The sequence below is a fragment of the Falco rusticolus genome, chromosome 10 (genome assembly GCF_015220075.1).
Source record: "Falco rusticolus isolate bFalRus1 chromosome 10, bFalRus1.pri, whole genome shotgun sequence".
Classification (NCBI taxonomy): domain Eukaryota; kingdom Metazoa; phylum Chordata; class Aves; order Falconiformes; family Falconidae; genus Falco; species Falco rusticolus.
Genome location: NC_051196.1, coordinates 20114060 through 20141590, shown reverse-complemented (window position 1 = coordinate 20141590; position 27531 = coordinate 20114060). Strand labels below are relative to the sequence as shown.

At 49.6% G+C, this 27531-nt stretch overlaps 2 protein-coding genes and 2 long non-coding RNA genes across 10 annotated transcripts in view; 2 read left to right on the top strand and 2 right to left on the bottom strand.

Annotated features, from left to right (window-relative positions):
• The window catches only part of RMDN3 (regulator of microtubule dynamics 3), a 44340-nt gene extending 40973 nt beyond the window's left edge, over positions 1-3367 (top strand). For all 5 annotated transcript variants that reach the window (XM_037403105.1, XM_037403102.1, XM_037403107.1 and 2 more), the window contains exon 12: positions 1689-3367. In XM_037403105.1, coding sequence (XP_037259002.1) covers positions 1689-1742 — 54 coding nt within the window. In that variant the 3' untranslated portion in view covers positions 1743-3367. The remainder of the gene's footprint in view (positions 1-1688) is intronic.
• A 7287-nt stretch (positions 3368-10654) lies between these two features.
• LOC119154747 (cytochrome P450 1B1-like) lies at positions 10655-12370 on the bottom strand. The gene has a single exon (XM_037402638.1). The coding sequence runs from the start codon at positions 12368-12370 to the stop codon at positions 10829-10831; it is 1542 nt and encodes a 513-aa protein (XP_037258535.1). The 3' UTR covers positions 10655-10828.
• Positions 12371-12620: 250 nt separating this feature from the next.
• On the top strand, positions 12621-24425 carry LOC119154329. 3 transcript variants are annotated; one of them, XR_005106435.1, is made up of 5 exons: positions 12621-12974; positions 15111-15241; positions 17085-17243; positions 17788-17901; positions 18482-24425. It is a non-coding gene; the product is annotated as an uncharacterized LOC119154329 (long non-coding RNA). The 3 variants fall into 3 exon arrangements; XR_005106433.1 differs by having other exon boundaries at positions 17085-17901; XR_005106434.1 differs by lacking the exon at positions 15111-15241 and having other exon boundaries at positions 17085-17901.
• Positions 23945-27508, bottom strand: LOC119154330. The gene is made up of 2 exons (XR_005106436.1): positions 26774-27508; positions 23945-24765 (listed from the first exon to the last, which is right to left on the bottom strand). It is a non-coding gene; the product is annotated as an uncharacterized LOC119154330 (long non-coding RNA).
• Positions 27509-27531: the final 23 nt, after the last annotated feature.

Here is a 27531-nt window from a genome sequence, read left to right as displayed (position 1 = left end):
TTCAGCAAAATAATGAAAAATATTCAGAAGTTGATAGTATGCCTGATACAGGCTTAGAAGTCCAGCACGTCACCGTGCAAGTACTGTCTTGTTTGCAGGGTTAGATTATGGACACATTTGCATGCCCAGCACGTGTTCAGTGCGGCAGCTCATGGACTGGTGTATCTGCAGAACTGCTGAGTGATTGCTGTACACTTCCCACTACCCTGTTTTGGGGGGAGGTTTATTCATTTGGGCACTATCGTGCCTGGCCAGCTCAACTCAGATGGGGCCACTGAAGCTGATCGGTTGTTGTCCTCGGGCTGGAGCACGGCTTTACATCTTCTAATGGCCTGTGCAGCTTCAGAGAAGGCACCAGCATTTGACTTGCTTGGCCTTTCAGAAGTTTGTATGTGCTGCCCTGCATTTACATTTTTTTTTTTTTTTTAATATCTGGGATATTTCAGCTCTTATTACTTTTACAGGGTTTTAGAGAGCAGGCTATACTGCATTTGAGAAACTGCCATGCGGCAGCATTCCCCAGCTGGGAGGTCTTTTGCACTTTCCTTTGCACTTTTTCTGTTAAGCAAAAGCTGTATAGACAGTGCCCTCAAATTACTGCCAGTTAGAAACTGAATAAAAATATGACAGCTTATAATATTAACCTGGTGTTATTGGCATCATCATGAGAAATGCAAACAAACTACCATAAGGAAGGTCCAGATCTTACAGCTTCAGCCTTAGTCTGATGGAATAAACATGCTGGGCAGAAGGCAGAGTTATACGCAGCATTTCATGCCACTCTGGGTTTAGGGCCATAATTAGTTTTTACATTGCTGTAGCAAAAGTATTGTGCTGAGATTCAAACCACAAGTACGCAAGAGATCTTGGCAAACCATCTGGCAAGGAGCTGGCTTGCCTGTGCTCCCACCTGCAGGGCACTGGCCAGTATTGCAGAAACCACTTGGCTACTGGCTGCTGCCAGATCTGGGGAAAATGGGGTACGGAGCAGAACTTACTCTCTTCTTGCAGAAGGGAATATCCCAGCTCTGCCTGATGAGGAGCTTCCTCACTGTACACTGGTTGGGAATCTCTCTAGACAGAGTTGGAATGGTATGTCTGATAAATAGAAAGATTATTTTTTCGAAAAGATCAAAAAATAGGTGTTGGAGGCATAAGATTAAATCGTAAAAGCATTGAGATTTTCAGGAAAGACCAGGAGAGGGCTACAGGCAGAAAAGTCATGAAGAGTTAATTCTCTCTTCTGCTCTGAAATTAAAAGTGGGAATGGAGTAAAGAAGCCAGTGCTTAAGTGGATTCGTTAAGTCTTTGCAAATGTTAGTTCTCATCATCAATCAAATAGCTTCCATCATGTTGAGAAGGAAGAACAAGGGCATTTATCCAGAGTATGAAAATCAGTGAGAGAGCAGATGTTTGAATTCTGCTGGTTTGGTTGTCAGTTCTCTTCTCTCAAAAGGAAACATAAGAGAAACTCTGACATGTGCAAAACTTAGATAGGCTTTGACAGCAGCGGCGAGAGGAAAGAACCGGGGGGGGGTGGGGTGGGGATAAAAAGCATTAAGGGGAAAAATGTGAGGCTGGGGATATACTTAAAACCTGGTATGGGGTTGGAGAAGAGAGGGAAATGCTCTTTTTTAATTGTTTCCTTCAGGCTGTATATTTTATCTGTTTTCTTATTACATTTCCAGGATGCAGAGAGTGAGAGAGAACTTGAAGAGATGCTGTCAGTCTGGGAGGAATAAATGTGTACAGGCTTATTCCACTTGATACTGCATAGACAGTAAAATTCCAGTTAAAGGGGTTTCATGATCCTGACAACTTTAATTGCATTTCATGGATAAGCCACAAGAGTTTACAGGAAAAATCATGCAGCAGTCTCATCAGCACATCCAGGCAAAGATCTTGACAGGATTTAATCATGTAACATTTTGTATTATTTTCCTTCTTACAGCACTGCATATGTTTGATTTTAAAATTCCTAAAAAAAGTCCAATTCCTAAAAACAAGTGTGGGGGTGTATAGGTATAATTTGTGATATAAAAATATTTGTGATTTTATAAATATATATAACGCAGATATGTGAGAGAGATGCTTTGTGATGTAAAAATATATACATATTTATATATACACGCAAGTGTTTTATATCACAAACCCTACCTGAACTTCAAGCCTGCTCACTGGTGAGCACTCTCAGCTGATTCCGGAGGAAGACATCAGCCAAATTTTTTTCAGATTGTTTTCTCTTTTCCTTAATGATTTGTATTAATTGAATCAGTTGCAATAACTGATTACATGCCTTGCTTGGATGTTTAGGTGAGGTAAAATTTTGAGCCACTGTGCTCAGTGGGATGCACCAGAGGCAGTGGGATGTTCTCGCTGCCCTCAGCCTGTTGGTTGAGATGGGCACTGAAACCGTGACTTAAGAAGAGACAATTACAAGAAAAGAAGACAACAATGGCTTAAAATCAGTGACTTGTCAGCCCTTTCTTCCTTGCTGTGAGAAAATTGATGGTGGCGTCCAAAACACACTCTTGTTGGTCCTTTCCCGCTATGCCTAAACTACCTTACTGGTTTTCCACTGGGGGAAACCAGCACTGCTCACTACGGTGAGTTACTGCCAGGGGACCAACAAGATTTCCTTCACAATACCGATTTTATTGTTAAGGGGGATGCATTGCTTTTGTCAGAGAAGTGAGTAATAAGATTTTAAACTTCAGGACTTAATCCCAGTGATGTTATCCTTCACTCACATGAAAGTGAAAACTTCTGATGTACCTCTAAACTACGCTGCTATGGTTTAGATTTAATAACTTTGGTTGAAAAGTAGTTATTTATCAATGAAACACTGGTTACAGGAACAGGGGTGTTCTGTGGCAAAGCTGATGCTTCCCTGTAACGTTCTTCTTGACTAATTAGGTGACACCGAGAAGGTGAAGCTGACAACTGACGTTTCCCCTGGCAGCTTCTGGGTTCTAAACAGAAAAAGTAAACTGTGCTGTATGCCGACGGAAATGAAGAAAAACTACCTTCAAACACTTCCCCAGTTATTTAGCAAGGCTCTCTTGATGTCCCTTCAAATTTCAGCTGGCAGCTAATCGGATGCTTGGTTTTTAATGTTATGTCTTGCTACATTGTATAGTGTTTGTGAAGTGTAAAGTAAAAAGTGCGAGAGTAAAACATTTCTTAATCACCTTTTTAGTCCCTTGTACTACATGTGTATTAAACTGATAGGGTTTTTACTTCGTGAAAATAACACTGAAGGGGGAATGTGTAATGAACTTGAGCTTAAAAACTTTCACTTTTATAGATTTGGCACTTTTTAGCTTCCCCCTCCCAATTAAACTTTAAAATTTTGGTGCTGAATTCATCTCGTGAGATCCAGGCGAGTGTGCAATTAGTTTTATTTGCTTAAAATGATAAAAATTGATACTTCTAGATGGAGAACTGAATCCTGACAGGTTCAGGTTGATCCCTGTATTTTTGTGCAGCGCTCCCCTTGCGATGAGTGGGCACTTGATCTGTAATTGTGGGACATTTTTGTACTTAATGTATGCTCTTCTTTCAGTTCTTCACTGGCGTGATGAAGCTGCCTTTTTCACTTCGTGTGAGAGCGTCTAGTTTTGAACATTTCCCAGTGGATGACCGTTTTCTTCCTCTAAATATCCAATCTTTATAAATAATAGCACAGGTTGCTTCAGCTGTTTTGTGTTTGGTTGCTTAAGCCAAGCTGGGAAATCCTCAACAGTGATACCCAGAAGGTATCAGCAACTTGATTCTTCCATGGAGGATTTGCAAGTGTGGGTTTTTTTTTTCTGGAGAGAAAAGGTAATAGCTCTCGAAACAGTTGTGTAGTTAGCTGTTCTTGCATTGCCTTTCCCTGCCAGCAAGTCCCAGAGTGATACCAGTCACTTATGTTTGCTGTTCTGTGTGTTGCTTAAACCTTGCTGCCTTCCAAAAGTAAATGATTTCAGCGTGTGTGATAGGAAGAGTGGGAAAAGGAAATATTTACGCTACCGAGAGTCTGTAGCTTTACTTACGTGCAGACTTACTCAAGCCTTCACCTGTTGTTTAACTTGTCAAAACATAAACTGTTGGAGGAATCTTTGCATTATGTATTTTCTGGAGATAACTTCCACTGTGTTTCTACAGATCTAAATTCTCCTTCGATTTTTTTGTTTTGTTTTGGTGTCTGTTTCAAAACCACAGGGGGTTGTAAGCTTGAAAAAAAAAAAAGAAGCCAATTTGCTGTTCATTTCATCTGCTGCTTGGGATTCTGCGCTGGGTTAGGTTCGAGTGTTTCATCCCAATTATGTTTATTCAGTCTTTAAGAGGGGGGATGCATGAGGAAAGCATTTTGTTAATTTGTTAATGGCTGAGGTGCCGTGCTGGTTGGCAGCACCTCTCCAGACGAGTGACCTCTGTTGAAAGTCCTCATGAAAGAGTGCTGTAACAGCACAGCTTTGGGTTAGAGACTAAAAAGCCTGTTCGGAAACAGATACCAAAAATCTTGTTTTTCTTGCCGATAAAAGCGGAGGTCACGTCCTTCATGGGCGCAGGGGCCATGCGGGGCCGGTGGGACATGCCGGGCTGCGGCCAGAACCTTTGCTGCCTTTGGGTACCAGTAACCTACTTCCCTGGAGGGAAAGGTGCTAATTAAATTAGGGTATTTCTTCCCATTTGGTGTTCATTCGCAGATGATTTCACACGGGTGCAACCTTCCAACGCATTTATTCTGTTTCGGACCCTCGGTGAATGCTCTTGGCTTTCTGTGCATGTGATTGCCTGCTTCTCTCTGCTGGTTTGGGGGTTTTCTGTGGGATTTTTTTGTTTTGGTTTTGGGGTTGTTGGTTTTTTTTTCAAATAAGACTTCAGTTTTGGCTTAAAAGAGCAGGGTCTGGCATGTTGCTTCTATGTACCCTTTGTGTGTGTGGTCTTGTCCCTTTCTGGGGGGTTCTGAAGCGGAGAGGTCTGTTACTCTGGTTTTCATGCAGGAGGGATCCCCGGCAGCGCAGCTCCTGCCTGGAGAGCCAGGGTGGGGGCTTGTCTCTGGCTTGGGTTTTTTTTTTCTCCTATGCTCTATCTGCTGGAACCTAATTAATGCATCTCTGAGACGACGATGAAAGGCAATGACAGAACTCACAGATCCTTTCAAGTGCAGATAAAAGCTGTATTTTGCCATTTTTCAGTCTGATCTCCAGGAAGTTATGACATAATGATGAAAAGAACCTTTTTTGTTTTGGTTTTCCCTTTTCCTGGCTTGTTCTCAATAAGAAGAATGTGACTGATTAACATAATTTAATTCTAATAGCATAACTTGCAGGCTGATGTAGAGATAAGGCAAGGCTGTGTAACTAAAACACTTCCCAATCAACAGCACTTGGGGTTTTGGTTTGTTGGTTTTTTTTTTTTAGCAACAATATGTGCAGTCTCCTGTTCGGCGCTCGGTGTGCTGTGTGCTGGGAAGGGGGGGCCATCCCTCCTGTTCGCAGGGGGAGATTGCACCTTGGGAGCTTTCAGACAACATGGAAACAGAGTTTTTAAAACTTGCACATGCTTTGCAGACTAATCCCAGCATACAATGTGAATTTCTTGAAGGCGCCTGCACTGTATACATTCCAGGACCACAAGAAATTAATTTGCCTGGTACAGTTTTTGGCAAGGGACTCTCTGTCCTGCTCCCGTCCAGTTAAGTTGTTCTGGATTTATCCCAGGGTGAAAGAATAATTTCCTGGAGCTACTCTTGTCTTAATTTTAAAACATACCTACCTGTGGTTAAATTACGATACGAAAGAGTAACTGAAGCTATTTAACTATTTATCAGCACTGTGCTGTTCTGTTTGAAATTAAGTATTTATAAATAAGAAGGGGATCTTGCTTAAAGTTACCTGTGTTGTGCTCTTGCTTTTTACACCAATACATATATAGGTGAAGAAACCTGACGGACAGGTGGAGGTCGTCTGCATAACATCGTTGTGCTTGTATGTGTGGTGGCAGTGCCAAATGCAATAGGAAATTATGGGGAAGTAACTTACAACGTTCTTGTTTATATAGCACTGTTTATATATGTAATAACGTGGGATACACCTGTAGCAGATGTTGTATGTCAGTACAACAGCTACTGCTTACGTTTTTAAAATGCACCAAAGTCATACGGCCACGCTTTGTGGCATACGATGTACTCCAAGTGAACTTGTTTTTAAATAAAGATGGATAATAGCTGTGACCTGGTGCAGGATTCTGTGCTCAGCCTTCGTCATCCCAAAGGCCATCTTCAGCTTCCCCTGGCCAGAAACCACCGCTGAGGGGCTCGCGGGCTGTGTTCAGTGCTGGTTCTGGGTGCTTTAGACTGCCTGATTTTTAGCTCATTTTATTTCAAATTACTTCACAGGGTAAATGATAACGCTGGTACGAGGAGCATCCTGCCAAGGTCTGCTGCTTTGGAGGGAGGATCCCAGAAGCAGAAAACCGGGGTTGTGCAGGAGCAGGTCTTCGGCTTAGCCAAAGGTGTGACATGCTGAGGGACGGAGTCAGGGATGGACGTGTAGGTACCTTGCCTGTTAGTATAAGTAAGTGTAAAAACTCTTGGACCATCAGAAGCTTCCCAGTGATTTTTAATTTTGCAATACCCGAGCATTAACTCGCCGATCGAGGGAGCAGTGACTTAGAGCACAGGTGGGAGAATGGGTTTGGACAACTTGGGCGTCATGGAGAGGAGGTCAGCACTGACCCCATGGCTTGGGACAGGGTAGTCTGTTGAAGAGGAGGGATGTGAAAGCAGACATGAACTTATGTAGTTGGTTTCCATTAAAAGAGCATACCAGAGCTGTGACCACCTCTCCCATGTGCCGGGAAATTCTGAGTCAGTATTGGCATAGAAATGTCAACATCGCTCCCTCCTAGGAACGGGGCAGTCATTCCGAATCCCACCCCAGCTTACTTCTGCTAAGCCCAGATTTCTTTGGTTCAATGACACTTGTAATTCCTTGGAAATTCCCTGGAAAAATCAAACCTGCACAGACCCTGCTTTGAGAGGCAACCTGAAGCGGGAGGATTGTGAGCAATACATTTGCTGTCTTGTTTTAACTTACAGGAAGTTGACTTGACTAATACTTGAGTATTGTATGTGAAGCACATGGTAATATCAGAGAAAAAGCTGACCTTGGGGAAATGTTTTCACTGTGAAGGTTAAAAGTGGAGAGGAAAGAGCGGGGTGAATGAGGGTGAACACAATTGCAGCTCGCTGTAGACCTGCCATGCTTCTGGTCTTGCACGTACAGGTAGCCATGGTGGTATTGGGCAAAAAAACCCCATGATCTCAGTAACTTCGGTAGCCAGAGATTTAGTTCTCTTTGTAAAATGTATTTAATTTTTGCTTTCTCAATAGTAAAAATCTGAGAAGGGCTCAAGGCCCTGAAGGCAAATGAGGTAATGCAGGATTGTCCCCTCTCTCTCTGGAGGGTCCCATCATTATAAACGTATCCCATAACAAAAATCAGCTTCTTAATTACTGGCTTGGTGTCAGCTTCACTGCCATGTAGATGTTAAAGACCTTTTGGATCAGGCTTTAATAATTAAGTTTATGAAAAGCAGAAGAGGATTTGAGATTGATGTAGGCTTCCTGTGCTGGGTTGCTTACATACCTGCAGTGAATTGTTTTGAAGGCAAGATTAATGACAGACTGATTGCTTTTCTTCTTAGTAAAAGGCTCAGTTCTACAGCCAGGTCTCCTGTGTGTCTTTTGCTTAATAGCAGAGAGCATATTCCAGCATTCCAGGGGCTGGGAAGCTGTGGTAGGAGTGGCGCGGTACCTGCCTGTGTGCAAAGGCGGCTATCAGCGCAGGCAAGGAGCGGGAATGAGTTTGGACACAGGGGACTGTAAATACACAACGTGCTTCCCAGCATCCAACTTCCATGGTAAAAAAAAAAAAAAAAAAAAAAAAAAAAAAATAGTATTTCCTGGCAGCGTCTGGCCTTAAACATGAGAAATGAGGTGGTCAAAGCATTGCAAAATCATTCAAGTGCTGGAAGCAGATTCCTCCCCCTGCCATGGAAAGAGCCATGGTTGTACACTTCGCGCGCAGCTGCTGCGACCTGTGTGGCGGTGTTTCGGTGCCATAGCAAACACAGAGACCTAAATCTTCAAGATTTGGGCTTGGAGAACCCTGACTTTAAAGCCTGTTGGGTAGGGTAGGAACTGGAGCTGCGGAGGCAAGCTGGCCGGGGAAGCATGGCTTGGGAAGCGGGGCAGGATGCTCCTGCGGCCGTTGAACTGTGCTGCACCACGAGCTCTGCTGTAGCATGGGGTGAAGCGTGGGAGTGAGTCACAGTGCTCCTTGTTCAGCCCAGCACCTCGCCCTCCCCCTTGGCCTTTGTTGGGTAGAGTAGAGGGACGTTCAGGTTTAATGACGGAGGATGTCCTGCACACGATGCCTCTGTGTCGAGCTCCGTGCCGGCTGCAGGTGCATGGAGAATACATCAGGACAAGGAAAAACCAAACAGTGTTTGTCAGCACCCAGCAATATTCCTGATGAGCAGCAGCAACCTCGTCTGTTTTGGGGTTTTTTGGTGGGTGGAGGCTGAGGAGGGGCAGAACACACTCAGCGTGTGGATGGCTTTACACAGAGCCCCAAGGATCTGAATCTCATCTTGAGGTTTCCACTCAAACAGCTGCTGCCACCTTCCCTTCGTGCCAGTTCCTGTGGGGCTATGGGTTGCTTCTGTTGGCCACCAGTGCCATGGTCATGCTGGTGCCACTGGTAGCACTGCAGTGTGACATGGCCTTGGAAGTGTCCGTGTGCTCTGAGATGGCTTAAAGAGGAGGGCTGAGGCCCTGGGGTTGCTCCCATGTGCATTCCTCTGTTACAGTGTGCCCATAAAACAAGGCTGAATAAACAAGCAGCCTGCGGTCCTGGGGCAGGAGGCTGCGCACCAGTCAAGGGGTGCAGGAGCCCGTGGTGGTGGCATCTCCAGAGGATGCTGCTGTCAGGCTGAGGGTCTCCAGCTGGACCATCAAAGCTGGAGATGGCTGTTGTTGGCAAATCTCCGAGTGGGCAGTACGTGATGTGGAGATAACTGCTGGTTTCCGTCTTATGACATCTCAAGGGCTGTTTTCACAGGTGTGTGTCTAAAGAGGAGGAAGAAACTGGCACTTTCAAACCTTGGCATCATGGAGCTGTTGCAGACTGCTGTGTTGTTTGCACTCAGCAATTCTAATAGCCCCCGGAGGCAGCCGTGGGCAGGACGTGTCCAGGGGACACGGTGGTGGCATTGGGAACCCACCAGCCCTGATGCTCAGCAGGGTGCAGCCAGGACTTCGTTTCTGCACTGTACTGTGTAGGAGTTTCAAATCCCACTCGTGCCATTCATGTGGGGGGTGTGTGTGTGGGGGGGTTGGTGTCGTGCGTTTGCAGCATTAGCAGTATGTGAAGAGCTGGTAGTGGGTGTTAGAACATGCCCTAGCACAGAGCATCGCTGTGGGGGTGTTTCAGTGAGGTCAAATGACACAAGTCAAGAGGTGAAAGGCAGCTGCGACCAGAACAACCAGCAGGTGGAGGATTGTTTCTGCCACCTCCCCCCACCCCAAAAAAAGAGACAGAAATCCCGATTGGTCAAGCCTTTGAAGGAGATTAATTGGGTATTGGTAAATTATTGTCATTAGGAGGGGATTTGTGCCACCCTCTGGAGCTGCTCAGGGTGGCCACAGGCTGGTGGCACTGAGATAAGCAGTTTTAGCTCGTGCGGCTGTTTCTGTCCTCCCTTTTGGGGACCACATAATTACTGATACAAAGCCAACTCTGTTAGCTTCAGTCGGACTTCAAAAAAAATGGCTGCAGTTTATCTGCTCAAGTAACTCAGTGGTGCGGTACGGCTGGGGGATGTCGGTGGCATGCAAAGCAGCAACGGCCATCTGGTGGGGGTGGATTTACTTTGTGCATAGGGACTTGTGCCCAAGAAAAGAGGATTTCCTTACAACTGCAGGTCATGCTGCTAGGTGTTGTTCAGGAGCTGATTTTGGAAGGAAAAGGTTCATTCCGGAGATGGTCTGTGCCCATTTTCAGCAGAGAGTTGATGTGCGCTGTCAGAGGCTGCTTTCAGGTACCCAAAGCCTCTCTCTGCTTCAAGCAGAGGCTTGTAGAGGAGAAATATCTTCCTCTCCATTGCTAGGCCCCCAGGGAGGTGTCCCGCCACCCCACCCCACAAGCCACCAATGGGGTCTAGGGGGAAGAGGGGTGAGAACCCCCCCCCCCCCCCCAAAACGTTCCCCAACCTCCTTCCACACCCAAACCGGAGCAGGGAGAATTGTTCATGGCTTCAAACAGATGGAGCCATCCTGTTCCCCTCCAGCAACTGGTCCTGAAACTTATGCTGCATCAACAAGCCCCCCTCCAGCCACCCTTACCTCCCACGTGGCTTTCTGTGATCTTGGGAAGTGCATTTCCCACCCCAAATATCCTCCCTGGCCTTTCTGCTGCGACAGCTGAAGGACATCACTGCTTGCTGCTCCCAGTCCTTGCAGGGAAGTCCCCGGGGGGAGGCGGGCTTTGACCTGTCTTGGGGTGGGAGAGCTCAGGGGGATGCAAGACAGGGGCTCAGGTGTGAACGATGCTTCCAGCCACCACCACCCTTCCCCAGAGAAAACGAGTGGAGCCGGGTCCCATGTCAAAGGCATTTATTGCTGTGGGGACTCTCTGCCCTCCACCCTACAACCAGGGGCAGGGATGCACCGTGGCAAGATCCTCCTGCGGGCAAGGCAGGGTCTTCCCCTGCACCCCGGCCCTGCCAGGTCCAAACCAAGGGGGCACAGCACCAGCCGGGACCCAGCACCTGCTCAGGGCTGGATGAGTGTGGGAAGCCTCTGCCGCACGGTGACGGTGAAGGGCCGTGGCTTCAGCGCCAGCCCGTGGATGCAGTCCATGGTGAGATGCTCCGCTGGGTTGGCATGGAAGGAGCACTGGTGGAGGAGGATGGCAGTGAAGAGGAAAAGCTGGAGCTTGGAGAGCTGGTCGCCGATGCAGCGCCGCTGTCCAGCTGAGAAGACCATGACACTGCCAGCCCGGTCGCGGTCCAGGCGCTGTTGCACATCCAAGAAGCGCGTGGGGTCGAAGCGTTGTGGGTCAGGCCACTTGCTGCAGTCGTGGTTGACCGACCACTGGTTGATGAAGACCACGGTGCCTTTGGGGATGTGGAAGCCCTCAAGCTCCACGTCGTCCGTGGTAGCGTGCGGGATGGTGATGGGCACAAAGCTGCTGTAGCGCAGCGTCTCGTAGATGAAGGCCTCCAGGAGGGGCAGGTGGGGACGGTCCTCAGCTGTGGGCAACCGGGAGTGTCCCACAACCCGGTCCAGCTCAGCCTGGAGGTCCCGCTGGAGCCGCGGGTGCTTCAGCAGCAGCAGGAGGACCCACGAGAGCGCTGTGGATGTGGTGTCCTGCCCCGCACCGAAGATGTCAGTCATTGCCCCCTCCACATCCTCGGGTCCCAGCCCCTCCGGGGGCCTGTCGCCGCGCTCCACAGCAGCGATCATGACGTCAGTCACATCACGCAGGGTGCACGGGTCAAAGGTCTGGCGGTGCTGCGCCACCTTGGCACGTACGAAGCTGTGCAGCTCCCGGTTGAGGGCTTGGAAGTCACGGAAGACGCGGCGCACGGGGTTGGGGAAGCGCAGGAGCCAAGGCAGCACGTCCACCACGCTGCCCGCCCCCACCGTCTGCCCAAAGCGGTCGTTACGGCCCAGCAGAGCCCTGAACTCACTGTTGGTGTGGCCGTAGCGGCGGCCGAAGCAGAGGGCGCAGAGGACGTTGGCGTTGGCCACCACCAAGAGCGGGGAGGGCTCGAAGTAGGCGCCGCCCCGGCTGTGCTGCAGGAAGAGCTGGATGAGGTCCCCGGCCTCGGCCGCCACGTGCCGCTCCACCTCGGCCGCCGTCGAGCGGGCGCGCAGGGCGGCGTGGGCCAGGCGCCGGCGAGCCCTCCAGCGGGGCGAGCAGGACCCGAAAGCCACGCTGCGCCCCCCGGACACCAGTTCGAAGGACGGGAAGTCGGGGCGGCCGGCAAAGCGGGTGCCCAGGCCCACCAGCGCCCGGCGGATGGCCGCCTCGCCGTTGAGCACCAGCACCCGGCGGCGGCCCAGCCGCAGCTGGAAGACGGCCCCGTAGCGCCGCGCCATGCGCCCAAAGGCCAGGTGGGGCAGGCGGCCCAGCTGCAGCACGTTGCCCACCAGCGGCCAGGGGAAGGGTCCCGGGGGGCTCCTGCCGCCCGACAGCCCCCGCCTGGTGCCGCCGCGCCGGCGCGCCCCGGCCAGCAGCAGGAGGGCACCGAGTGCCAGCAGCAGCGCCGGCCCCGCGGCCGCCCCGTCGGGGCTCCCGGCCGCGCTCATGGCTGCGGGGCCGCCGCTCGCAGCCGCTTTATAGCGCCGCCCCCCGCCCCTCCGCGGCCCCCACCGCCCCCCGCCCCGGGGGGGCCGGGCAGAATCCGCGGGGGGAGCGGGGGGGGGCGGCCCGACGGGGCGCAGGCAGCGGCGGGGATGGGGCAGGGAGAGGAGCGGGGCGAGAAGGGGGGGAAGCTGGGGGGTGCTGGGCCGGGGCAGGGAGGGGGGGGGGTGGGAAGCTGGGGGGTGCTGGGCTGGGAGCTCCGCCGTGGGAATGCGGAGAGGCAACCGGCAGCCAACGTGTACCGGGAGGTGGGATTTTGTATGATGACTATTCTCCCCCTCCCCAGAAATGACAGACCTGCCACCCCCGGCGCCACACGGAGCGGGCACCGTGCCCGTCTGCCCCCCGGGCTCTTTCCCGTCCCCACGGCGGGCTGCAGAGGGCCCCTCGCACCGGCGGCTTCGCAGAGCCTGGCCCCCCGCTGCGGCTTTGCGCTGGAATTTGGGCTTCGGGCGGCTTTCTGCGAATGTGGAGCTGGGCGTCGACTGATCCTGACCGGCCCTCGGTCCTGAACCGCGCCTCGTCCTGAGCATCACCTGGATGTCGGAGGTGAGGCTGCGGGTACCGGCTGCGGCGGGATGGGGGTTCGCTGCGTTACCGGGAGGTCAGAGTCTCTCAGTCCCCTTTTCCGCTGGCACCGACCTGGGAAGCGGTGACACCTGCCCCCTGCTCTCAGGCAGCCTGACAGGGTGCCCGAGAAGCGATGAAGAGGGTTGTTTTTATCAGGAGAGGTGGCGTCTTTTCTCGTGCATCCCCTTTCACCTGCGCTGCTCAGCAACATCCCCCGGGATGTTGAAGAAGAGGGTCCCGCTGAGCCAAACAGGGAATAAGCGCGATGCTGCCACGCCGGGGATGCGTCGCCCTGCCGAGCGCCTGCCTCCTGCCTCCCACCTCCCCCCTGCCTCCCACCTCCCGCAGCTGCTGGGGCTTCGGCTGGAGAGCAGCAGTCCCCGGCACAGCCTTGGGCTATACCCGCGTGGGGCACGGAGGATGGAGCGGAGCTGGGTGCTGGTGATGCTCCCGAAAGGAAAACTAGACTTCTGGGGGTAAAAAAATAGGGGGATGTTGGTATTGGTGGGCACAGGAAAAAAAAGAGGGAGCAGAGCATATGTGGTTTGGTGAAATGGCCACTGCATTCCCGTGGGGGTCTGCAGGAGGGGGGTAGTTGTTGCTCCCCAGCTTAACCAGCTCAAGCGCAGCCACCGGGCGATGCCTGGGTCCTCGTAACGGGACCTTTTAGGTATTTACTGTGGCATTCGGATTGTGCCAAGTTGTTGTGCACACGTTTGTTGTGCCAAGAGGGATTTTGTCGTTGTTGCGTTCTCCTGTGAAAAGTGACATTTCTGCTGGGGAATAGACATTTTCCCGGTGGATCCCAAGGGAGATCCACCCAATCAGATCCCAGGTGCATGCAAGCTGAAGTGCATCAGTGGAGGAGTGAGGTGTCCGGCAGAGCATCCCAAACAGCTGTACCAGCAGCCAGAGGGCACGGTACAGCGCATCCCAAGCGCCAGTGCTGGTGATGGAGCGAGGAACGTGCCCCCTCCCTCCCTCCAGCAGCTTTCACACAGCCTCCGGATTTACAGCTCAGCTGCAGAGCGCCCATGTGGTTTTACATGTCGTAATGTTGTAGCCATCACACCTGTGATCAAGTCTCATTTTTCAGGAATTAAACTTCACATCAGCGAAGGTTTCTGCTGGACTGAGGGAGGCCAGCACTGACCGCAAGGGAAACACTTTCCCAGGGAAAAAAAACTTTTATTTCCTCATAGTTCCAGGCATGCAAAGCAATAATGTTTGGTTAGAAAAGCTGCAAGTTTTAGGCTCCTATAACACAGAACTTTGTTTTCCAGCATGTGACGTTGTATGAGGTTAGCGTGTAATTCCCGTCAGCATTTCCTTTAATTTAAAACACTGAGGTTAGGAACTGGTGTGATCTGCCTGGTGCTCATGTGGTGGCTTTGGGGACGTTGCTTAGCGGCTCTGGCTGGATGCATGGGGGAAGGTCGAGGCACAGCAGAGGTTGGACATGTTTTTTATATAACCCTTAAACTTTAAGGATATGTTGGTTGCAGCAAAGGGGTGAATCCTGTTTGCTTGGGCGACAGAATATTAGTTCTTCATGAATAAGGGTGTAATGGGAGGTTTTCTCGGCCGCTTCCCACACTGGTCACCCAAACCCCAGTGTCACGGGGTTGTTTGTTGCTCCCCCCCAGCCCTTTGGCATCAGCCCCAGCCAACAGGGTCCTGAAGTGGCTTGTGGGGGTGAGCAGCACCGCCATGCTCAGGGGGGCCGAGGTGGCCCTGATGGCCACCCCGGCCGCCGGGTGGGGACCTGGAGCTGCGGGTTCCAGAGCGATCTGTGCTGCTGGCCCAGAGATGGACAATAGTAGTGATGATGATGATGATTATGATTAAAAAAAATATAATGAATACAGTAATAAATATAACAATAATAAATATAATAATGATATCATCTTCATCATCATAATCGCAACAACCACAATAATAATAGTAATAGTTATATAAAGCTGTGCTATAGCCATTTTCAGACCAGCTCCACTACCCTGACAGTCGCAGCAGCCCATGCTGTCTCTCCCCAGCCAGCCTTTTTTCAGGGCAATTCAGCAGGTTTGTTTTGTTTTTTTTAAGTTTTAAATTTTTTTTTGCTTTATTTCCTAAAAGCTCCTGAGGGGAAAGAAAAATTGGTCCCATGGTCCAAGTGGTGCTTGACCGGGGCACGTGGATGGTGGTTTTCAGCCACAGGACGTGTGTTGGGTCCAGAGGGAGTGGCATGGCTGGGTACCGGGTACCAGGTGAGGATGCAGGAAGATGGTGGGATGCTGCCAGCGGCAGCACTTGGGGGTTCGTGTCTCTAGGGGTTCAAGACGATGTGAGGGGGCTCAGCCTGCACAGCCGGGGCTGGAATGGGGTCTGCTCTTTCAGCCCCCTCCTCGCTGCGGGGGTCTTGACCTGCGTCCCAGCCCGGGGGGATGTAGCATCACTGGGTTTGCAGAAAAGAAAATTAAGAGGGAAAAAAGAAATCCCACACTGTGGGAAAATGGGGAATTGCTCCTTGACGGGACCATGGCGGTTCTGGCTCGGGTTCCTCTGGTTTCGGGTGGGCAGAGGAGGAGGGGGGACCTCCCAGCTCCGGGAGGCTCCGGGACAGGAAAGCTTTTCCCAGCAGGATTCCCAGGCTGGATTCAAACAGTTTGAAGTGTCACATAAATCAATCGAGGTTGAAACCTTTGGGTTTTGGTCAGCGTCTAATCTTTACAACATCCAAAATATATAACTAAGCTATTGAAATTAAGCTATTGATGCTTAATGAAGCTATTTGTAATTAAGCAAGCTATTAACAATTAATTAAGTAAACTATTTAAAAAGGAAAAAAAGAAAAAGAAAAGTCTTCCGCAGAGGAGGTTTCTTTTCCCGGTTTGGGGTCTGGGGGTGGCGAGCAGCTCCCGCTCACTGCTCCCTCCCCCAGCGCCGGCAAAGGGATGGGACATACCGGGCAGCTCAGGGTTAAATCAGAATGCTGTCCTGGGGGGAAAGGGGGCTGGGGGCTCTTGTGGGGCTTGTCCAACTTGGTGCCTCCTGTTTTATTCGAAAAAATTTTGGTTTTGTTATATATTTATGTATTTATGTATATTTTTATATGTTACACATATATAAAAATATGTATATAAAATGGATATTTTAATATAGAGATAGATAAATCGTTGCGCAGATGAGCAACGGTTAGTCTGAAAATGGTTATGGTGTAACTCTATACAATATATATATTTTATTTTTTTTTGTTCTCTGGCCCAGCACTGCAGATCGGTTTGAAACTGCGGCTCCATCACCCTGCTGGGCAGCGAGGGGAGCCCGCGGGGCTGCTCTGAGCATCGCAGCTCTGTTCACCCACACAATTATTTATATATACAGACAAAAAAACATATATACTGGAAAATAAATATAAATATATAAACATAGAAATGTAAATATATAAAGATATAAATACACAAACAATTTTTATACATAGATATAGATATAAAAATCTGAGTGTGCTGGGGAATGTTGACGTGGGAAGGCAGAGATCCTGCTGAGTGTGATGTTCGGGGCGGGGGACCAGCCCTGTCACACGGTTTGTGGGGAATGTTTCCCTTTCCAGCGCTGGATTTGGGGCTGGCAGAACTGGGAGCGAGGGAGCTAGGACAGGAGGGCAAGGCAGCCCCAGCCCCCCGCAATCAGGCCTTAAAAAGTCTTGCTCTGAAATGAAATAATAAAAAAGAAGATCCCAGAGTCAGGGGGGTTCCTCCACCTTCAGCAAATCCGGCCCCTGAGTGCGCGCAGGGGCTGCAAGGGGAATGAGATGCGTGGCGCCAAGCTGAGCCTGAGGAGCAAAACAGGGACTGAAAAAAGGATGGACATGGAATCACAATGTTTTCCACTTGGAATAGCCCGTGAGGTGATAAACGGGACAATAAGGATAATAATTTCTTTAATTATTAGTATGAGAATGCAGATAATAATAATAATAATGATTATAACAACAATAACAACAGTAACGATAATGACCTCCAAGAATCTTTATTTTTAAGATATTTTAACTTTATTTTCTATTTTGTTTTACTTAATTTGTTTTGTTCTGTTTTGTTTGGGTTTTTTTAGGTTAAAATCATCAATGGACACGAAAGATGATTAATTTGTTTCCGAAGGGATCCGAGTGACAATTCAGGCCAAGTAACCTAGAGTCCCATACCACTCTCAATATATTCAAACTTTTTAGTCCAGCATAGCCAGGGAGTTCTTTTTAAGAAAATAAAAAATGTAAGTAAAAGCATTAAAACCTCAGACTTTTTTTGGCAGGACTCCCCACTGATGTTGCCAAAAGCCTCGGGGCAACATGCAGCCATGGGAGCCCCTGGGCAGTGCTGCAGTGAGGTTTGAGGTGATGAAATCTGGGCTTCTGCTGCTTGCAAATCTTATTTGCAGGGAAAAAAAAAGCTGGGATTGGGCATATGCTGAAGGGCTGAAGCCCCAGGATGGTGGTTGAACATGCTGGCTTTGAGCATCCTGCTGTGCGTGAGGCCAAAAAAATTTAAATAGATTAGATGATAGATAGATAGATAGATAGATAGATAGATTAGATAGATAAGGCTGGAAGTCCATTTGCTCAGCTGGCGAGTCTCGCTCTGGGTCCGGGCCGTGCCTGAGGTTCTGCTGGGGGATGGCGTGGGCTGGGCTCAGCCACATCTCCTGGGCAGGGGCACCAGGGCTGTAGCACTGGGGTTTGAACATGTTCTTCTAGTGTCTGGGTCGTTGGGTGGTTTGATTCATAAAAAACTCGCAGTGTTATTGCTCTTAATTGCAGCTGATGGGTGCGTGAGCCACAGAGCACAGAGCTGGCCAGGAGCTCGGGCTGAAACCTGAAATTGCTGGGACGTTGCTCCATCTTCTTAGGACATCCTGCGGTTTTTCTCCAAAGGTTGGTATTTTTGGGTTTGGGTTTGGTTTTTTTTCCCCACTCTTAAATTTCCTTAGAAAAGTTCCTGCAAAAGGGTTTGGTCAGAAATTATGCTGCTTCTCATGCCCCAGCATCACCCAGCTCCCAAATATTTCAGCTCCTTCCCTGCCTGAAGGCAGCCAGAAGAAACCAGGTACAAACCCCAGCCCTGGCTCCAGCCCTGGCCGAGCACCAGCCCTGGCAGCCTCTCCCGGAGCTCAGGGTCGCAGGAAAACCCCGTACGCCCAGGCAGCCCCTGCCACTGGCGGGACCTGGGGTTGTGGAGCAACTGCTCCAAACGTTTCCTTGCCCAGGGATGGCAGGGGTGTCTCCACGGGTCTGGGGGTGCTGTGCTCCCCTCGGGGCTCTTCCCACCTCTGCTGGCTCAGCATCTCCGCTTTAAGGTGCTCTTCAGCTATATTGGCCACTTACACATTATATTGCTTTTCCCCCCCTTATGTTTGCTAATTGAGGGTCTCCTTAAGGAGGAAGAAGAACGATGTTCTCCCTTTCGGCGTCGCCAATGAGATACTAATCCACTTTTACATGTTTTGACATCCAGAGTCTATAGATGGGATGTAGCTGCTTGACCTGGACCAGAGTCCACCCCCGAAGTGCCTGGTGCTGCTGAGATGACCCGCACCCCCAGCCGCAGCGTCAGACACACCGGTACAGTTTTCCTGTTAATTTAATAACCTGGTTGTGTCATTGTGTCTTTTTGGTGTTGTCCCCAAGAAAAGGGGATGCTGAAGGGGACCTGGTGCTGTAGCTCTGGCAGCAGCAAAACCCAGTCCCTTTCTCCTTCTCGGTTGTCCTCCCTGCCGGCAGATGGATGCAATGCACTGGTATTTTCATAAACATTATTTCAGAAACATTTTTCATAAACACAGAAAACAGGCACTGCCTGATGTATGAAAAGCCAGAGTCAACCCTGGCTGAGGTCAGACTTTGCAGATTCCCACTGCTGGCAGTAAGCTTTGGATCAAGGACAAGACAAATAGAAAAATGAATATGGGAGACAGTTAGGAAACCAATCAGAGAAGGAAAAAAAATAAACACCAAACACCAAACTGAACCGAGTCCCTTGGGCTGATGGCTACCTACAAACCCTGACCTGTGAACACACACGAACTAAATGCTTAAAAAAACACAACGTCAGATGGGAGGAGAGAGTTTCCTTAAATTAAAAACACATTTAGAAAAATGAATGTGTTGTAACATCTCATTTCCTCTCTGGTTTGATTTTAAACTGCTCCAGAGGGGATTTTTCATCCTGTGTATAATATATTACGTTATATTACATTACATTATATTATAAAAAGCCAGCCGGTGTCTGAGCACAACATGAAATAATAGGAAAAATACACCTGGTCTGGCAGGCGGAACTTCTCCTCGGTGTCTTCACAGGGTCTGGGATTGCAGAGCATCCCTGGCTGGCTTCTGGGGGTCCTGGGGCACATCCAGCTGCTTCCTCAAGCACCCTTTAACTGGAGTCATTTTTTCCTGGGTGGGTGGGGGGAAACCAAAACCAGAAGAATTTGCTGTAACCACTTTTTTGAGGGTCTCTCCTCTCCTCGAACTCTTGCTGGTCTAATTTTTGCCTTCCCTGGGCCATACCGATGCTCGGGCGTTCTCTTTCTGCGGTCCTCCCCACTAAGGACTGAGGCAGCTTGGGAGCACATGCCTCACCTCCCTGCCCGTGCTTTCTTTAGTGGTTTTCAAATTTATTTCAAAATACATGGTGCATTGCTTGCTGCCAGTCGTCTCACTAAGGGGCTTTCTCAGCCTGGCTGTAAAACAGCGCACAGAGGTTTGGGTTTTTTTTCCCCCCATCATTTACCCCCGAGAATTCAAGCCTTAGGCTCAGTTCGCATTCTGCTTCCCCAGCATAAATCTCTGCAATTAATTGGACTTTAGATTAGATTTACTGACCCAACAACGGTAGAAATGTTCTCCTTATTGTAAATCTTGATGAAAGTAATGACTTAAGAAATAATTAAACCTACCTACAAGGGAGCTGGGAAAGCAGCCGGTGGAACTGGGAGCAACGCCTTGAGCAAAGGGATGCTCAAACTCACCCCTGAGGTGTTGGGAAATAACTTTCTTTGAGTAACCAAATCTGTTAATATTTGGGTTTGAGTGAGTGGCCTGTCCCTCGCGTGCCTTTGAGGGTGACCTGGAGAAGACACCGGAGGGAGAAGAGAGCCCTGGCTTGGGCTCTCCTGGGAAGCCGGCAGGGATGTAGCTCTGGCCATCACTTCCCTCTGGGTAATTCAGCTGAAAAAAGATTTGCCCAGAGGGGACACAGGTTGGTGGCTCTGGGGCTGTCGAGTAGGTTGTAAAGAGGAAAATGTGCTCAGCATCACTCTGAGATGTTTAACAGGGGGGTTGAGGGGAGCTCACATCCCCTGCGCTCACACCGGCTGCTAAGCCCACGAGGATTTAAATTTGACGCCCCCAAGGTGGGGAGATGGCTGTACACTGCTGAGGCGTGAGGTTAGCCCTAAGACATGCCAGCAAAACGTGTGTGCCCGTCCTCCTGGAGGTGTTTGGCCTCCACAGGCTTTGCCAACAGCCCCAGAGGAGCTGCGGCGGCAGAAGGGGTGACCAAGCCCTGTTCTTGCAGCGCCTGCAGTCTTGTGTTGATTTTTGGTTTGTTGGTTGTTTTCTTTTCCCTCCCGTCTCCCCCACTGCATCCAGCTCTGTCACCCAGCCAGGATCCCAACTGAACTGTGTAACTGGGTAGATAATATCCCCCAAATCCTCCAGTCCCATCCTGCATGGATTTCCTGCTCCAGCAGCAACACAAACCGCAGCCAACGTTTAAGGAGCCCAGAGCACCAACAGCTCAGGTCAGCCCAAAGGATTTTCTGGAGCTTGTGCAAGGCACAGGGGCGTTTGCAGGGCAGGGACAGTTGCAGCGAGGACCTGCCCCTCCACGGTTGTTTTACCCTGATGTTCAGCCCAAGCTGAGCTTTAGCTCCCTTTGAAATTGGGCTTTTGCAACATTTAAATGCATAGATTAATGATCCTGCTTCAAGATGAGGTCCTGATAGCCAGCTTAAACTAATGTCCTATTAAACACAGCCTGTCTGTGCTATGAACTTGGTCTCCCTGCTCCGGTGGGAAAGGCAGCGCAGGGAGGGAAGCTGATGCCGAGGCAGCGCATCCCTCCAGAAGGCTGCTGCTGGCTGAGGTTTACCAGAAGGAGCACTTGGATGTTAAGAAGCCAACACGCTATTTCCAGGCAGCCTGGGTTCATGCAAAGTCAGCGCAGCAAGGGAAGCAAGCCGTCCGGTATCCTCCCACTGGACTCAAGCCACTTTGGCCTGACACATCCATTAAAAAAGCAATGTGGGATGTTTCTTCCATGCCGAAGGCGATGGGAGGCCCTTTTGCTGTTCCTAAGGCAGCCAAAATGTCACCCAAAGTGGATATACATAATGCAGAATTGTGGACACGGCCGACAAGCATCACAGAGGAACCCAGGGCAGCATCCCCACTTCGTTTTAAGCCCCAGCCTTCTTTCCCAAGCCTCCCCTGCGATGCCTTTGCCCTTGCCCCATCACCCCGCGAGTGCTTTGCCCGCATTGAGGGTGGTTTTAGTTCGGTTCTTCCTTCTGCTTCTGAGGTTTGTTTCCGCAGCTCTTGCTTGGTGCCAGCTGCTGGTGCGTGAAGCCCAAGTGCTGTCTCAAATCTGGCAGAGGGTTGTGCTGGGGACCTACAGGCTTGCTCAGGGCTCCTTGGAGGTGTCTTTTGGGGACCTTTGCGGTTTTCTGGAAGGTACGATGAGCTCAGTCCTTGGGAGGCTTCGTCAGCTGCTGTTGGCAAGAGCAGTGGGCTTCAAGTTGCTGAGAGCAAGTGAGGGAAGAGCCTGTGACGGTTGCACACAGAAGATGAGCTCCTGAAGGCATTAAGTGGCAGGTACGGGCTAAGCAAAGGAAAGCAGTTCATCACACAGCAGATAATTGCATGGTGGAGCTCGTTACTCTCTTCAAATCTATCCAGACTCAATGTAAAGGAGCAGTAAGTGAGCCTGTAGCCCAGCTGGATGCTATGACTGTGCCTGTGCTGCATTCAGAGCCACCTGGGACTCTAAATCCGTGGGGTTAGCCCATTATAGACGCTTCCTGGAAAACTGGGGTGCAGAATGTTGCATTTTTCAAAGAGCAACTCGCCAGCAGCACAGCTGGTTGGAAGATGGGGAGACCAGGATTTCAGAGGTGCTGGTAAAGCTCCTGCCAGAGGGAAGCTCATGTGAGATCTGCCCTCCTCAAGAACTGGAGCAATGGGATGTTTCCGAGTCCAGGAATTGTTCCTGTGGGTTTCTGCTGCCATGCACTTAGCCTCACAAACAACCCAGTATGGGCTGGGGGGAGGCAAAAGCCAAAGACATCTCACTGACCAGCAGCTGAGGTCAGGGATCCACCATTGCCCTCCATCCCACTCATTCTAAGGATGTTCTCCCAGCATTAGTAACACAAATGCTGAATTCTGGTGGATAAAGCTGCAAACCTGCCCGAGCTCAGCACGGGGGGAGCCAGAACACCGCAGTCTGTGCGGCTGGAACTGTCATGGTGCAAAAGTGACACTGTACCGGGACGCGCTGGATCTGGGTGCTCATGCCTGGCAGGAGAAGGCAGAAACCTCTCAGCTCTCACCTGCTGGCAGAGGTACCAGGAGCAGCACAACCAGCAACAGCTGGGAGCTACAGCCTCCGTCTCGAGTCTCACCCTCATCTCTAGCAGGAATTCAAGTTTTTTTGTGTTGTGGTGGAAACAAGGCTTTGTCTGGGAGGAAAAGCAGGTCTCGGGAATTGCTGGAGATAGCTCATCCCTTGGATCCAGGCTTTTACACACCAGCTGGGTTCAGGCTCCGGCAATGGTGCTGGAAGTCCTGCAAGGGGCCGCGTGTCTCCTGCAAGGCTGGGCGCCACAGCCCTCTCCTCCAGCAGCCCTCGGCTTCCAAGGGAATCCATTTGCTTTTCTATCACTTAATAAACTGGTCCTGAAAGTCCTGCTCAAAGAAGATGCTGGCAGTGCACCCAGGGATGCCACGCATGGGCTGACAGCCTTTCTTTTCCTGTAATTAAAAGCTATTCAAGGGGTGTTTGCGTGCTGGTGGAGAGAGGAAGAGTGTCCTGCCAGCGAGAAGAAGGGGGCTGAAATGAGAAAGTCCCCTCTGGCATGTGTAACGGGGAAATAATCACCCGCTTTCCGTCGGGCCCCGCTTGGCCGGGGACCAGCTCCCCTCGGCCCTGGGAGGGAGAAGAGATTAATCCACCGTCACCGTGGATTAATGCTGACAGGAGGGCTGGCCCGTGACAAGATAGATGACAGGGTTACACGGCAATGCGTGAGAAGCCAGACCCTCTCAAGCCAGCACAGTTTTCCTTTCGTGACTGCCTTCCTCCTCAATCCCAGCCAGCTCCCACCTTGGGAAAGGCGCCTTTAACCCGTTCCTGCCCACCGATGGATCAGGAGAGCACACGAGGCTGGAGGAGATGTGGGAAACCTGGAACCAGGGTCAGAAGCAGAATAAAAATGCCCCAAACCAGCTTTGTTCTGGGGGCAGCTTCGTTTGCTCGTTAGCCTTGCCGAACACACAGCCTCCCTGGACCTACAGCGCCCTTCAGCACCTACAGCATCCATAATGCTTTCAGCCAAGCTCCGATAAATCCACACACGTGCATTCCTGGCAGCGGCATTGTGCTCGGGTTTACTGCAGCTGTAAATGCAAACTGCTCTCCTCCCGGCCTCGCTCAATGCATCCACTTGAAAGCCCCTGCACTCGAAGCCTTGGCCCCACCGCCCCCATGGCAAGCGAGGGCTCACACAGGCAGCCTCAGCCTCCCCTTCCAGCCAAGCAAGTTGCCCGTGACCACCTTCTGCACCCTCTCACTTGCCCCCTCCCTGCTCTGTGCTCCACCTGCTCTGCTCTTCCCCTCTATTTCATACCTCAAATGCCTTAACAGGTTACTTAGGCAAGTCACGGAGCAAAGCATACATAAAGTTGACTTCCATTGTGCTTTCTGTCCCAAGGTTGGTTTAATCAATTATTATTTATTTCACTTTTCTGTCTGAGGCATAACACAGCTATGAGATGGAGGTGACGGTCTTAAGCTAGAGAAGGGATGGAGCTCATTAGCCCTGAGCAGCCAGGCTCAAGGACTCACTTTCATCCCAGTTTTTACCCTAGCAAAACCTCTCCCTGGGGGTGGTGGTGAACTCCACACAATTGTACTTTCTTCTTTCCCAGCAGATGTAGATGGTTTTAAAATATGTGATGGACCACCACTGATTAAAGGATCATATCTTGTCCCTATTTTGTATAAAAAAACCAAGTACAGTCTAGTTATCTTACAAACAAGCTCCTGCTAAAGGAAACTAAAACTCCTCAGGACAAATTCAAGCAGCAGTAGAATACAACTAGTTTAACCAAGTTAAACACCAACTTGCTGTCTTTTGCTGCACAGGAAGAATAAAAACATACCCTTTGTTTTCAGACTGGTGATGAAATCTTTGGCTTTGCTGTTAGCTTCCACTAAGACGTTCTGAATATCCTGGATGTGAGTTTAGGCTGCAGCGCTCCCCCCATTTTACTTCTTCACTTGTTTGTAGCCTCAAGGTTACAGTTATTAAAACCTCCTTTGTGCCTTGTATTTAATGATGGGACAAACAAATCCTGAGTGCTCCAAAGTTTGTTTAAAGCCCCAGATCATGGCGGGATTATGCAGATCTTTCCTGGAAGAGCTGCAGACCACTTGAGTGAGACAGTGACGAACAATGTAACTCCATGGCACAGAGAAACCAATTTATATTATGAAGTTTCTCCTGAAAATAGAGGCTGAAACGATCCAAAAGGGAAGCGATAGATCATACACGGTCGTTGTAGTCACAGCAGGAGTCGACAATTGCCGCTTTCAGTTTTTACCATCAGCAGCAAGGTCTGTGCCATGTCAAAAGCTGCATGTCAATAGCGCACACACATTGATCTTGCGAGGAAAGCTGCCACAGCCAAGGCGTTAGTTAACACACGCCGCTGGCCAAGGGCAGCAGCACAGCGATAAACTCAAGTACAAATCTGTGTAGTTTAACTCATGTTGTGCAGTGAAAACAACTAAGCATTACCTCTGACTTTGGGCGACCTCGTCCAGCCTGTGTTCCTCCAGCCACAGAGGAGAAAAATAACCAAAGGCAGAAGCACCCAAAGTTGGTTATTTTGGTTATTTTTCTCCTCTGTGGCTGGAGGAACACAGGCTGTACGAGGTCACCTTGTAAAGCTGATGCTGAACTGCAGCTCTGAGGGGAAACTGAGGCACAGGGCGCATTGAACCAGGATAACATAAACCATACAGACCCGACAGGCTCCTCCCTGTAATTAAAACCACATCCCGGGGAAGCACTGTTGTCAGACAGTGGGTTTGTGTACTTGCAGAACTAACAAAAAGGGAGAACTGGAGCCGCCAAGCAGCACTTTATACTCACACCACCACAGCCACATCTGGAAAAATTTAGCATTTGCCTCTAAAGCTGGGTAGTTGGGAAAAGTTCGCTGACCACACACAGTGACACGCAGCCAGACAGCTATCTGCCCACAGAGCAAGATGCATGGCCTTACAAGATGTGGCTGTTCTCCTCTAAAGAAAACACGGGAATATTTCTCAACGTGACACCACACTTGTGTCCCTCCCGCTGCCAGCCTCGCCTCACTCCTTGCCAGTTGTGTAGCTAAGGGCACAGCCAACTCTTTTGGAAACTCCAACGCAACTCGCAACGGGAACATGGAAACAAAACACTGCAGCCTCTATCTGCGTCGTTTCAATTAATCAAACCGCTCTCCATTGTGCTCTAATAAGGGCATTAGTGGTTTGGAGTAACACACGTATTTCTGTACGTTTCAATTCAGTTCTAATTTCCTCTTCACCTCTAGACACGGGTTTGAACACAGCAAACCTTGACAGGAGAAGCGTGAGCCAGACAATTGTGCCATGCACAAAACCGCTTCAGAATTTAAAGGTGAATATGATTTCTAATCACATTCCACTGCCTTGAGAGGAACTTTTTGGGAAACGTTGAGAGAAGCATTTCAAGGAGACAGCAGGAAAAATGTTTACTAAAGGAATATTAATTATGCCTCCTCGAGGTTAAAGCAATGTTGACAATAAGCTTATTTAATTAGCGTTTCATAGCATCGTGTCCTAAGCAACTGAAACCCTCCACGGAAATACTTGCATGTGCAGGTTGTACAAGGATGTCCCAAATCGACTTGAGAAAGATCTTTCAAAAAACGTTCTTGTGTTTAAAAGAAACAAAACCAAATCCCCAGTTCACACCCCCCCCCCCCCACTCCCCCCGAGTTCAGAGCCTAAGCTGGGTAAGAGCTTAGAGAAGGACAAATACCTCCTAGTTTCTTCACCTTTGCTGTCCCAAAGTTAAACCTTCCAGCTAGCTAAGAGAAGTACTGCAGGCTATTAAAAAAACCTGTGTTTTCACGCTGAGCATTACACGAACAGAGGGGGCTTCAGATGCAATTTTAGTTGATCAAAGATCTAAGCACTTTGAAAGGAGAAAAAAATAACATGGTTCTATTAGATTGAATTACACAGCATTAACATATAAAGAGATACAGACAGCAGCACACTGACACTGGCATGGCAAAACTCCTTTCCACAAAGGACAAGAAGCAACAGAGCAGGAAAAACACAACATTTTGACTTTTAGTGTAGCCAAAAGCAATAAAACAAATTGTTCCATCGTCCCATAGTCTCATTCGTACCTAAATGATACCATGATATGTATGTGTTTACAAAGTGGGGCTTAAAAGCCAACCCCCTCCCTGCCCTCGGGGTTACCTGTGAGCACATTTCCGCAGGGACAGCACGAGCCGTTTCATTCCAGAGACCACCTTCCGCCAAAGCTTCGGTCAGGACTCTCAACATCAGGAAGGCTAGAGCTGCTCAGACGGCTGGGCTTTCTTGACAGGGCAGAAAGTTTTCTTTTATTCTCCTTTTACTGAGACAGCTGAACGTCTGTGCCAGATTTCTCCACCCTCCCAGAGGTATCAGCCTGTTACAGACCCCAGCCACATCAGTTCTGGCCAACACGGTGAACATCTAGCAAACTTTGGGCAGTGATGGGATCTTAATTAGTCACATCAGACAACAGCAACCACAGGCAGTCAGACCATCTTCACCTACACATAGGGCAAGCGTGGGTAACAAGAGCTGAAATTCTGTCACTAAAAACCTGAACATCTCAGTTCCCAAGTGACCAGTGCAGCGCCAATTTAATCCCCTAGTTAATATTTTTCTGTGACTTTTGAATCCTGAAACTCAGCTGCAGGCAATGGCAACAGCAGTGGCCTTTTGTGCACATCTCCTGAATAGACAGCAGACGTGGTGGCTGTGCAGAATTTAAGGACAGGGCATTCAGCTATAAATGAAGACAGCAGAAAACTTACTGTCTCATGAGATTTAGTATTCAACATAGCACAGGTATTTACGTGCTATATTATAGAATATAAAATATACATATAATATATATAATATATCAACTATACATGAAAAAGCAGACAACTTACCATATAGCACATGTATTTATGTAATAAATA